The following is a 13150-nucleotide window of genomic DNA, read 5'->3' as shown; positions in this document are numbered from 1 at the left end:
CTTCCTCAATTTCTTTCATGAGTACTTTATAGTTTTCTGAGTATAGATTCTGTGTCTCTTTGGTTAGGTTTATTCCTAGGTATCTTATGGTTTTGGATGCAATTGTAAATGGGATTGACTCCTTAATATCTCTTTCTTCTGTCTTGCTGTTGGTGTAGAGAAATGCAACTGATTTCTGTGCATTGATTTTATATCCTGACACTTTACTGAATTCCTGTATAAGTTCTAGCAGTTTTGGAGTGGAGTCTTTTGGGTTTTCCACATATAGTATCATATCATCTGCGAAGAGTGATAATTTGACTTCTTCTTTGCCGATTTGGATGCCTTTAATTTCCTTTTGTTGTCTGATTGCTGAGGCTAGGACCTCTAGTACTATGTTGAATAGCAGTGGTGATAATGGACATCCCTGCCGTGTTCCTGACCTTAGCGGAAAAGCTTTCAGTTTTTCTCCATTGAGAATGATATTTGCGGTGGGTTTTTCATAGATGGCTTTGATGATATTGAGGTATGTGCCCTCTATCCCTACACTTTGAAGAGTTTTGATCAGGAAGGGATGCTGTACTTTGTCAAATGCTTTTTCAGCATCTATTGAAAGTATCATATGGTTCTTGTTCTTTCTTTTATTGATGTGTTGTATCACATTGACTGATTTGCGGATGTTGAACCAACCTTGCAGCCCTGGAATAAATCCCACTTGGTCGTGGTGAATAATCTTTTTAATGTACTGTTGAATCCTATTGGCTAGTATTTTGTTGAGTATTTTCGCATCTGTGTTCATCAAGGATATCGGTCTATAGCTCTCTTTTTTGGTGGGATCCTTGTCTGGTTTTGGGATCAAGGTGATGCTGGCCTCATAAAATGAGTTTGGAAGTTTTCCCTCCATTTCTATTTTTTGGAACAGTTTCAGGAGAATAGGAATTAGTTCTTCTTTAAATGTTTGGTAGAATTCCGCCGGGAAGCCATCTGGCCCTGGGCTTTTGTTTGTTTGGAGATTTTTAATGACTGTTTCAATCTCCTTACTGGTTATGGGTCTGTTCAGGCTTTCTATTTCTTCCTGGTTCAGTTGTGGTAGTTTATATGTTTCTAGGAATGCATCCATTTCTTCCAGATTGTCAAATTTATTGCCGTAGAGTTGCTCATAGTATGTTCTTATAATAGTTTGTATTTCTTTGGTGTTAGTTGTGATCTCTCCTCTTTCATTCATGATTTTATTTATTTGGGTCCTTTCTCTTTTCTTTTTGATAAGTCGGGCCAGGGGTTTATCAATTTTATTAATTCTTTCAAAGAACCAGCTCCTACTTTCGTTGATTTGTTCTATTGTTTTTTTGGTTTCTATTTCATTGATTTCTGCTCTGATCTTTATGATTTCTCTTCTCCTGCTGGGCTTAGGGTTTCTTTCTTGTTCTTTCTCCAGCTCCTTTAGGTGTAGGGTTAGGTTGTGTACCTGAGACCTTTCTTGTTTCTTGAGAAAGGCTTGTACCGCTATATATTTTCCTCTCAGGACTGCCTTTATTGTGTCCCACAGATTTTGAACCGTTGTATTTTCATTATCATTTGTTTCCATGATTTTTTTCAATTCTTCTTTAATTTCCCGGTTGACCCATTCATTCTTTAGAAGGATACTGTTTAGTCTCCATGTATTTGGGTTCTTTCCAAACTTCCTTTTGTGGTTGAGTTCTAGCTTTAGAGCATTGTGGTCTGAAAATATGCAGGGAATGATCCCAATCTTTTGATACTGGTTGAGTCCTGATTTAGGACCGAGGATGTGATCTATTCTGGAGAATGTTCCATGTGCACTAGAGAAGAATGTGTATTCTGTTGCTTTGGGATGAAATGTTCTGAATATATCTGTGATGTCCATCTGGTCCAGTGTGTCGTTTAAGGCCTTTATTTCCTTGCTGATCTTTTGCTTGGATGACCTGTCCATTTCAGTGAGGGGAGTGTTAAAGTCCCCTACTATTATTGTATTGTTGTTGATGTGTTTCTTTGATTTTGTTATTAATTGGTTTATATAGTTGGCTGCTCCCACGTTGGGGGCATAGATATTTAAAATTGTTAAATCTTCTTGTTGGACAGACCCTTTGAGTATGATATAGTGTCCTTCCTCATCTCTTATTATAGTCTTTGGCTTAAAATCTAATTGATCTGATATAAGGATTGCCACTCCTGCTTTCTTCTGATGTCCATTAGCATGGTAAATTCTTTTCCACCCCCTCACTTTAAATCTGGAGGTGTCTTCGGGCTTAAAATGAGTTTCTTGGAGGCAACATATAGATGGGTTTTGTTTTTTTATCCATTCTGATACCCTGTGTCTTTTGACAGGGGCATTTAGCCCATTCACATTCAGGGTAACTATTGAGAGATATGAATTTAGTGCCATTGTATTGCCTGTAAGGTGACTGTTATTGTATATGGTCTCTGTTCCTTTCTGATCTACCACTTGTAGGCTCTCTCTTTGCTTAGAGGACCCCTTTCAAGATTTCCTGTAGAGCTGGTTTGGTATTTGCAAATTCTTTCAGTTGTTGTTTGTCCTGGAAGCTTTTAATCTCTCCTTCTATTTTCAATGATAGCCTAGCTGGATATAGTATTCTGGGCTGCATGTTTTTCTCGTTTAGTGCTCTAAAAATATCATGCCAGCTCTTTCTGGCCTGCCAGGTCTCTGTGGATAAGTCAGCTGCCAATCTAATATTTTTACCATTGTATGTTACAGACTTCTTTTCCCGGGCTGCTTTCAGGATTTTCTCTTTGTCACTGAGACTTGTAAATTTTACTATTAGGTGACGGGGTGTGGGCCTATTCTTATTGATTTTGAGGGGCGTTCTCTGAACCTCCTGAATTTTGATGCTCGTTCCCTTTGCCATATTGGGGAAATTCTCCCCAATAATTCTCTCCAGTATACCTTCTGCTCCCCTCTCTCTTTCTTCTTCTTCTGGAATCCCAATTATTCTAATGTTGTTTCGTCTTATGGTGTCACTTAATTCTCGAATTCTCCCCTCGTGGTCCAGTAGCTGTTTGTCCCTCTTTTGCTCAGCTTCTTTATTCTCTGTCATTTGGTCTTCTATATCACTAATTCTTTCTTCTGCCTCATTTATCCTATCAGTTAGAGCCTCCATTTTTGATTGCACCTCATTAATAGCTTTTTTGATTTCAACTTGGTTAGATTTTAGTTCTTTTATTTCTCCAGAAAGGGCTTTTATATCTCTCGAGAGGGTTTCTCTAATATCTTCCATGCCTTTTTTGAGCCCGGCTAGAACCTTGAGAATTGTCATTCTGAACTCTAGATCTGACATATTACCGATGTCTGTATTGATTAGGTCCCTAGCCTTCGGTACTGCCTCTTGTTCTTTTTTTTGTGTTGAATTTTTACGTCTTGTCATTTTGGCCAGATAAGAGTAAATGAAGGGGCAAGTAAAATACTAAAAGGGTGGCAACAACCCCAGGAAAATATGCTTTAACCAAATTAGAAGAGATCCAAAATCGTGAGTGGGGAGAAAGGGGATAAAAAGAGGTTCAAAAAGAAAGAAAGAAAAAAAAAAAAGAAAAAAGAAAAGAAAAAAAAAAGAAAAAAAAATTTTTTTAAAAAAAGAAAACACCTGAGAAAAATGTAAAAAAGAAAAAATATATATATTAGATAAACTAGTAAAAAATCGTTAAAAAAGAAGGTAACAGTTAAAAAAAAAAAAAATTTTTACCCGAAGGCGAGAAGAAAAAGAAGAAAAAAAAAAATGAAAAAGAAAAAAAAAATGAAAAAGAAAAAATTAAATTAACTGCAAGACTAAAAAAAATCACAGGAAAAAAGCCATGAGTTCCGTGCTTGGCTTTCTTCTCCTCTGGAATTCTGCTGCTCTCCTTGGTATTGAAACCGCACTCCTTGGTAGGTGAACTTGGTCTCGGCTGGATTTCTTGTTGATCTTCTGGGGGAGGGGCCTGTTGTAGTAATTCTCAAGTGTCTTTGCCCCAGGCGGAATTACACCTCCCTTACCCGGGGCCGGGGTGAGTAATCCGCTCGGGTTTGCTTTCAGGAGCTTTTGTTCCCTGAGCGCTTTCCGTAGAGTTCAGGAGGACAGGAACACAAATGGCGGCCTCCTGGTCTCCGGCCCGGAGGGGCCAAGAGCCCAGGGCCCCACTCCTCAGTGCGCCCTCAGAGAACAGCGCCCAGTTACTCCCGTCTGCCTGACCTCCGGCCGCGCTCCGAGCTCACCGAGCCTGTGATCGGTTCAAGGTAACACCGAGCTGCGAGCTTACTGTCGGCTCTGTCTCTGCAGCCGGCTTTCCCGTTCTAATACCCACAAGCTCTGCAACACTCAGACACCCCCGATCCTTCTGTGACCCTGCGGGACCTGAGGCCACGCTGACCCCGCGTGGGCTTCGCCCCGGTTTAGCCTCTGGAGCGATGTCCCTCAGCGGAACAGACTTTTAAAAGTCCTGATTTTGTGCGCGGTTGCTCCGCCGCTTGCCGGGAGCCGGCCCCTCCCCCCGGGGTCTATCTTCCCGTCGCTTTGGATTCACTTCTCCGCCGGTCCTACCTTTCAGAAAGTGGTTGTTTTTCTGTTTCCAGAATTGCTGTTCTTCTTCTCTTCGATCTGCCGATGGATTTTCAGGTGTTTGCAATCTTTAGATAAGTTATCTAGCTGATCTCCGGCTAGCTGAAGCAGTCTCAGCCTGCTACTTCTCCGCCATCTTGACTCCTCCAATAAACTTATTTAAAGACAACTTGGTTGTTGGAGACGAGACTGCAGTCGCCTGGCCAAGCTGTCAGCAGCGGCAAGAAGAACCCAAATTGCAAAAGAAATTCCCGGACTTCACAGCCCCCCATGACTCTCCCCAGCTCTCTTCTTCTCCCACTTAAAGAGAAGTGACAGCAGCGAGGCTAGGTCTCCTGTAGAACTTCTAACAATTTTTGGATGGAGTCTTTTGAGTTTTCCACGTAGAGTATCACATAATCTGTGAGGAGTGAGAGTTTGACTTCTTGCTGATTCAGATGCCTTTATTTCTTTTTGTTGTCTGATTGCTGAGGCTAGGATTTCCAGTACTAGTTGAACAACAGTGGTGAGAGTGGTCATCCCTGCCGTGTCCCTGACCTTAAGGGTAAAGCTCTCAGTTTTTCCCCATTAAAAATGATACTCACTGTGGGCTTTTTGTAGATGGCTTTTATGATATTGAGGTATGTTCCCTCTATCCCTGAACCATGAATAGTTTTAATCAAGAAGGGAAGCTGTACTTTGTCGGGTGGTTTTTCTGCATCTATTGAGAGTATCATATGGTTCTTATCCTTTCTTTTATTAATGTATTGTGTCACACTGATTGATTTGCAGATGTTGAACCACCCTTGCAGACCAGGAATAAATCCTACTTGGTCACGGTGAATAATCCTTTCAATGTACTGTTGGATCCTGTTGGCTAGTATCTTGGTGAGAATTTTTGCATCCGTGTTCATCAGCAATATTGGCCTGTAATTCTCCTTTTTGTTGGGGTTTTGTCTGGTTTGGGGATCAAGGTAATGCTGGCCTCATAGAAAGAGTTTGGAAGTTTTCCGTCGTTTTTATTTTTTGAGACAGCTTCAGAAGAATAGGTATTAATTCCTTTTTAAATGTTTGGTTGAACTGTCCAGGTTTTTCTCTTACCATTTCTTCCAGATTGTCTAATTTGTTGGCAAATAGTTGTTTATTATACATTCTTAAAATTGTTTGTGTTTCCTTGGTGTTGGTTGTGATCTCTCTTCTTTCATTCATGATTTTATTAATTTCGGTCCTTTCTCTTTTCTTTTTGCCAAGTCTTCTCAGGGGTTTATCGATCTTATTACTTCTTTCAAAGAGCCAGCTCCTAAATGTGTTGCTATATTCTACTGTACTTTTGGTTTCTATTTCTTTGCTTTCTGCTCTGGTCATTATTAATTCTCTTCTCCTGCCAGATTTAGGCTTTCTTTGCTGTTGTTTCTCCAGTTCCTGTAGGTGGAAGGTTAGGTTGTGTATTTAAGACCTTTCTTGTTTCTTGAGGAAGGCCTGTATTACTCTATACTTCCCTCTTCAGGACTGCCTTGGCTGCATCCCAAAGATTTTGAGCAGTTGTGTATTCATTTTCCTTTGTTTCCATGAATTCTTTTACTTGTTTGTTAATTTCCTGGTTGACCCATGAACATTCTTTAATAGGATGCTCTTTAGCGTCCATGTTTTTTAATTTTTCCCAAATTTCCTCTTGTGATTGAGTTCAAGTTTCAAGGACTGTGGTCTGGAAATATGCAGGGAATGATCACAGACTTTGGGTACTGGTTGAGACCTGATTTGTGACCCAGTATGTGATCTCTTTTGGAGAAAGCTCCATGTGCACTGGAGAAGAATGTGTATTCTGTGGCTTTAAGATGGAATGCTCTGAATATATCTGTGAAGTCCATCTGGTCCAGTGTGTCATTCAAAGCCCTTGTGCCCTTGTTGATCTGCTTAGATGACCTGTCTATTGCAGTGAGTGAGGTGTAAAAGTCCCCTACTATTTATTGTATCATGCTCGATGTGTTTCTTTAATTTTGTTATTAGTTGGCTTATGTAATTGGCTGCTCCCATGTTAGGTGCATAAATCTTGACAATTGTTAGATCTTCTTTTTGGAGAGACCCTTTAATTATGATAGCGTCCTTCCACATCTCTTATGACGGCCTTTGGCTTAAAATCTAATTTGATAAAAGGATTGCCACCCCAGCTTTCTTTTGATGTCCATTAGCACAGTAAATGGTTTTCCACACCCTCACTTTCAATCTGGAGGTGTTATTGTGTCTAAAATGAGTCTCTTGCAGACACCATATTGATGGGTCTTTGCTTTTTTATCCAATCTGATACCTTGTGTCTTTTGATTGGGAAATGTGGCCCATTCACTTTCAGGCTAACTATTGAAAGATATGAATTGAGTGCCATTGTATTACCTGTAATGTCATTGTTTCTGTATTTTGTCTCTATTCCTTTCTGGTCTATGACACTTTGGGTCTCTCTCTTTGCTTGCAGGATTCCCTTTAGTATTTCTTGAAGGGCTGGTGTGGTGGTCACAAATTTTTAAATTTCTGTCTGTCCTGGGAACTCTTTATCTCTCCTTCTACTTTGAATGACAGCCTTGCTGGTAACATATTCTTGGCTGCATATTCTTCTGGTTTAGCACCCTGACTATACCATGCCAGTCCTTTCTGGCATGTCCTGAGCTGCTTTCTGGATTTTCTCTTTGTCTCTGAAATTTGCAAACTTCACTACTCTATATCAAGGTGTTGGCCTATTCTTATTGAAATTGAAGGGGGTTCTCTGTGCCTCCTGGATTTGAATGACTTTTTTCTTCCCCGGATTATGGAGGTTCTCTGCTGTAATTTCTCAGGTACACCTTCTTCCACACCCACTTTCCTCCTCTTCTGGGATCCCTGTTATTCTAATATTGTTTTGCTTTATAGTATCACTTATCTCTTGAATTCTCCCCTCCCCTTGAATTACTGATCCAGTAATTGTTTACCTCTCTTCTTTTCTCAACTTCTTTATTCTCCATTATTTTGTCTTCTTTGTCACTACTTCTCCTTTCTGTGTCATTTATCCTAGCAGTTAGAGCCTCCAATTTTTAAAATTTGAAATAGCTAATATTTATTAGTTAATTATAGCTCAGTAAGTCTGTAAAAGATAAGTAGGGTTTTATTTCTCCATTACCCATATGTACGTGATGAATTATTTAGAATTTCTATTCAATTAGCTGATATATGATATATGTTTCAGATATAGTGTTCAGTTAACCATCTGTTGTATGTAATACCCAGTGCTCTACACATCACATGCCCTCCTTCATGCCCATCACCCAATTACCCCTACCCCCATCCCACCTCCCCTTCAGCAAACGTCTGTTTCCAATAGTTAAGAGTCTCTCATGATTTGTCTCCCTCTTTGATTTCTTCCATTTAGTTTTCCCACCCTTCCACTATGATTCTATGCACTTTTTCTTATATTCCCCCTATGTATGAAACAATATGATAATTGTCGTTCTGTGATTGACTTATTTCACTCAGTATAATACCCTCCGTTTCCATCCACATCAATGTAAATTGTTGAGTTTATCCTTTTTGATGGCTTTGTAATATTCCATTTGCAATATCCCACATCTTCTTAACCCACTGAGCCACCCAGGCGCCTGGTAGCCACATCTTATTTATCCATTCATCTGTTGATGGACATTTGGGCTGTTTCCCCAGTTAGTCTATTGTGGAGATTGCTTCTATAAACCCTGGTGTCCAGGTGCCCCTTCACATCAGTATGTTTGCATCTTTGGGGAAAATACCTTGCAGTACAATTACTGGGTCATATTTTTAACTTCTTGGAGAACCTCCATATTGTTTCCAGAAGTAGAGCTTCCATTTTTTTTATTGCATCCCCTTAATAACCTTTTGATTTCAACTTGGTAATATTTTTGTTCTTTTATTTCTCCAGAAGGGGATCCTCCAGTGTCCTTTGTGCTTTGTTCAAGCCCAGCGAGTATTTTTATACTTGCTATCCTAAACTCTAATTCTGCCATCTTAGTTATATCCATACTGATTAGGTCACTGACAGTCAGTAGTACCTCCTGTTCTCTTATTTCAGGTGAGTTTTTCCATCTAGTCATTCTGTCTAGAGAAGAATAGAAAATGAAGAGAACAAAATACTAAAATAACAACAACAACCCCAGAGAAATATAATCTCTATCAACCAAATCTCTATAATCTCTATAAACCAAAATAAATAAATAAATAAAATAAAAATTTAAAAAGTGAGAATATAATCAGATGATGAGAACAGAGCAATACACTAGATTTGGGTATATTTTGGTCTGTTTCTTAGAGGAAACTACATCCCAAAATTGTAAAGAAAGAAAAAATATATATATGCGAAAATAAAGTTAAGCACTATGAAAGGATAGAATGTAACTATAAAAATTACAATTAAAAATGTTTAAAAAACCTGAGTTGATAAAATGAGAAATTTGTTGAAATGGAAAAAGATAAAGAAAATTAAACTTGAAAGTTTAAGGAGCCATGGATTCTATATAGTATTTTCCCCCAGCACTAGAGTTTTGCAGTTGTCTGTGATTCCTTAAACTTGATCTTAGCGGGAAGTTCTTGCTGATTTTCTGGGGGAGGGGCCTGTTGTGCTAATTCTCAGAGGTCCTTGCCCTGATGGTATTGCACTGCCCTTGCCAGGGGTCCAGGCTAATTTAGGGCCTCCAGATTCCTCTTTGTGGCTTTCGTTCCCTGACGGTTTTCCACACTGCTTGAGAGGATTAGAATGAAAATGTGAGCCTCCCAGTGTCCAGCCCTAGAGCTGAAAGCAGGCACCCTCCACTCTTCAGTGTGCCCTCACAGAGGAGCTGTCAATCACTCTCGTCTCCCTGGTTTCTGTATGCACTCTGTGTACACCCAGGCTTTGAACATTTTTATCTCAGCCATGCAACCCCCTTTGGAGTTTCTAAACTTTGCAGTCTCCTGTGGCTGCATTCATGCCAGTCCTCTGGGGGAAGGAGGAGGTCTTGCCCTGGTTCTTCTGCATGTTTGGCCCTGTTCTGAGAGTGGTTACCCAATGGGCTGGGGTTTGTGATTAATGGAAACACTGAGCTGAAAGCCCCCTCCTCTGCTCTTTGATTGCAGCTGGCTTCCCTGCTGAAACTCCTGGGAACTCTCCCATACTCAGGCACCCCATTCTGTGTGACCCTGGGGATCCTGAGATCAGGCAGTTCTACCTAGGATTCTACCCCACTTCTCCACCTGAGTGCTTTTCAAGCAGGGATGTCCCTCACCGGATTAGACTTATAAAAGTTCCTGTTTCACACCACTGCTGTATCACTTTCTGATAAGCAGTTTATGCATCCCCCCCAACAGTTTATCTTCCCATGTATCCCCTTCGATTCATTTCTCCATCCCATACCTCCTACCTTGCAGAATGTGGTCACTTTTCTATTTGTAGAATTAGAACAGTTCTTTTCTCAGATCTCAGGTTGAGTTCACAGGTGTTCAGAATGATTTGAAAGCTATCTAGCTGAATTCCAGGGACTGGACAAAACTATGGCCCCCTATGCCTCTGCCATATTCCTCTTCTCCCAGAAATTATATATATTTAATAGACCAATATTACTTGTACTTTTTATCAGATTTCTCTAAATAGTGTTACATCTCTTTCTTCCGTTACCTAAGATTAAAATAAGTAGGGATTTATTTTATTTATGTGATTATCTTTCTATTTAAGCAATCCCTAACTTAATTTTAGTCTCTAATAGTGCTATTTTAAGTTCACATTTCATAAGCTATATATAATTCCTACAATTATGTGTCTTGTTTAACTTGAACATTATAAATATTTGACTCATTTCAGATGCAGCAGGAGTTGGAAAAAAATATAACTAGAGAACTAGAAGAAGGTATGTTGCCAAATTTCCGAATTAAGATGGCCATTGATTTCTGAAATATCCTATGAATGGTAAATCCATTGTTTTCTATTGTTTGGATAACAATAGGTACTATATTAATTTTTTAAATATATATCTAATAAAAATATAAAACATAAACATAATGAGGAACATACTTATTCCTCATTTAGTCATCGTTTTTCAGACTTTAAAAAAAAATCTCCAAATGTCTATTTATCTGTTATTTCAAGCTGTAATCTTCCTTCACTTCTGCCATCCCTCTGGAACTGTCAACCTGAATATGCGGGCTTTCTTAAATCCTTGTTTCTGCTAATCATATAAAACCAAAATTAAAAAAAGAAAAAAGCAGTCTTGTCTTAGGTGATACTTAGTTAAGCAATTATGGTTCAAATGACCTTTACTTGACAGGTGACATTTAAACATCCAGCCGTTGATTTTGTCATTGATTTACCTTTTGCCATTGGGTAAAATTCCAAGCTCCATACATGGAATAAAAACACCCAAATCAGTTTGGTTCTTGTCAGCTTTTTCTGCCTTCTTTACCGCTAACATTTACCCTACTCTGCTGCTTTGCTCTTGCACCTCTTCAGCATTGACTACTTGCAATGCCACAAGTGTTCTTCCACACTCTCTGTATATGTTCTTTGTATATGCGTCTTCCTTCCACCTGGCATGCTTCTTCCCTGTCCTTCAGATATCAGCTTACATATCCCCTCCACCAAAAAGCAGACAATATTCATAGAAAACTAGGATTTTCCTTCTGTGTGTTCTTCTGTTCAACTCTGAAAATTGCCTGTTTGATTTTTCAGTCTGTTGTACATGATTGTTCACGGGTGGGCTCTGTTATCATCTTGTAATGAGAAAAACAGAAGCTCTGATATTTATCCACAATAGCAATTACCTCAGTGGGCAACTGTGAGCAAAATATATTTAAAAGTAATCTTGTATTTTATATTGTAGCTGTATTAGATGTTTTTCATTCTTCATAACACTCATAAGACTTCAACTTTGTTTTTTTTTTTACTAACATTTAGTTAAGAATGAAGTATTTTAGATAAAGACTGTAATTCTTTTTCTTTTCAGGTTTTGCTGTATTGGAATCAGGCTCATCTGGTGGGGCCACCTCTTTAGAATCTACTTTTGAAAGACATATAAATTGTGATGACGTACTGAAATCACACAGAGAGTACTCAGAGTTTCTGAAGAAAAAGTATAGCATCTGAAACATAAATAGTAGAAATTTATTTTCTGGATGGTTATAAAACATTTTAATAGTTTCCTATTAAATGGATGATATGCATAAATCTTTCTTAAAGGAAAATATTTTTGGATCATGTGTGTAATGAAAGTTTATATAATATTTTAAGCTATATTTCTTGGTAGCTAATTAACTTTTAAACATTTTTTTTAATATGGAAATCAGCATTATTGGGTTTTACATGCTTCAGGCTGCCCAAATGCCAGCTTTCTAAACAGCACCCAACCAACCAAGTTTTCATGAATACTTCAGTCATGTTAATTGATAACTTTTTGGTATTTTCCAATTTTTATTACTACATATGAACCTAGAGATTTAGACAGACATTAATTTTAAGACAGAGAGTCTTAAAATTAGAGGAAAAAAATAACTTTTACCCCAGAACCATTTGCAAGACAATTGTTAAATTATGCCTGTTCCCATAGCATTTATATCCTACAAATCAGTACATTCCACATAACTACTGTACAACCTTGTCAATCAGACAATTCTCGTACAGTTGACCCTTGAATAATTGCAGGGGTTAAGGGCACTGACCATTTGCAGTCAGTAATATGTGAATAACTTTCGACTCCCCAGGCACTTGAGTACTAATCTGCTATTGACGAGAAAACTAACTTTTACAAAAACAGTTAATTAGCCTGTGTTTTGTTTGTTATATGTATTCCATATTATATTTTTATAATAAGCTAGAAAAGAAAGTGTTATTAAAATCACAAGGAAGAGGGGGACAAAATGGCGGGGAAGTAGGAAGAGGTGTCTTTTCAGCCTGTACCCCAAAGTGAGCTGATTACCTACCATAGAACTCTGATCACCCATGAAATCAGCCTGAGATCAGAATTATACACGTCTGGATCTCTACAGGGGCAGAAGACGCCAGTGGGCAGATAAAGCTGAGTGGGAAAGTTGGACTGATATGGGAAGATAAACAAAAGGGGGAGGGAGCCACCAGAGGCGACTGGTTGGAAAGTAATACCCCAATCAAGCAAGAGTGCCCTGCGTCTGGGGTCCAGCATTAACTTAGAGACTGGTTGAAAGCACTCCAAAAGAGCAAAGAATTGTGGGGGGAAATTGTCGGAATCGGGGTTGCTAGGGACAGGGGCTTAAGTCCCCAGTCCCAAGACTGCCTCCACTGGTTCTAAGGCAGAGAGAGTGGGGAGGAGAAACCAGCTCTTGGTCCCTAAAACGCCAGGGCACCTGAGAACCCTGGGGTCCATTTCCTGTGAGGGGATGGGAGCCACACTGGGAGGCAGAATGCTGAAACCCTGCTATAGAGTCTGAGATACTCCCCTGAGAGAGATACAAAGGCCCAGCCAGTGCTCTTTGATACCCACCATTGTTTCAGACCAAACTCCCCCCAGAGAGGTTCACGGAGGGCCCAGCCAGTGCTCTTTGATATGCGCCATTGTTTCAGACCAAACTCTCCCCCCAGAGAGGTTTGTGGAGGGCCCAGCCTGGTGCTTTAGGACCTGCACCCCATTCTCAGA

General features: G+C 39.4%; 1 protein-coding gene across 2 annotated transcripts in view; it reads left to right on the top strand.

Annotated features, from left to right (window-relative positions):
- LOC309857866 (ankyrin repeat domain-containing protein 26-like) overlaps positions 1-11709 on the top strand; it is a 38491-nt gene extending 26782 nt beyond the window's left edge. For both annotated transcript variants that reach the window (XM_082750602.1, XM_082750601.1), the window contains exons 6-8: positions 5316-5411; positions 10351-10396; positions 11489-11709. Coding sequence is in view for 1 of the 2 variants with exons in the window: in XM_082750601.1 (XP_082606727.1) it covers positions 5316-5366 (51 nt within the window). In the remaining variant the exon portion in view is untranslated. The remainder of the gene's footprint in view (positions 1-5315; positions 5412-10350; positions 10397-11488) is intronic.
- The last annotated feature ends 1441 nt before the right edge of the window (positions 11710-13150 follow it).

This window comes from Mustela nivalis, assembly GCF_964662115.1.
Source record: "Mustela nivalis genome assembly, contig: HAP1_SCAFFOLD_1468, whole genome shotgun sequence".
Lineage (NCBI taxonomy): Eukaryota > Metazoa > Chordata > Mammalia > Carnivora > Mustelidae > Mustela > Mustela nivalis.
Note: the sequence above shows the minus strand (reverse complement) of the source record. Positions and strands in the feature narration are given on the sequence as shown.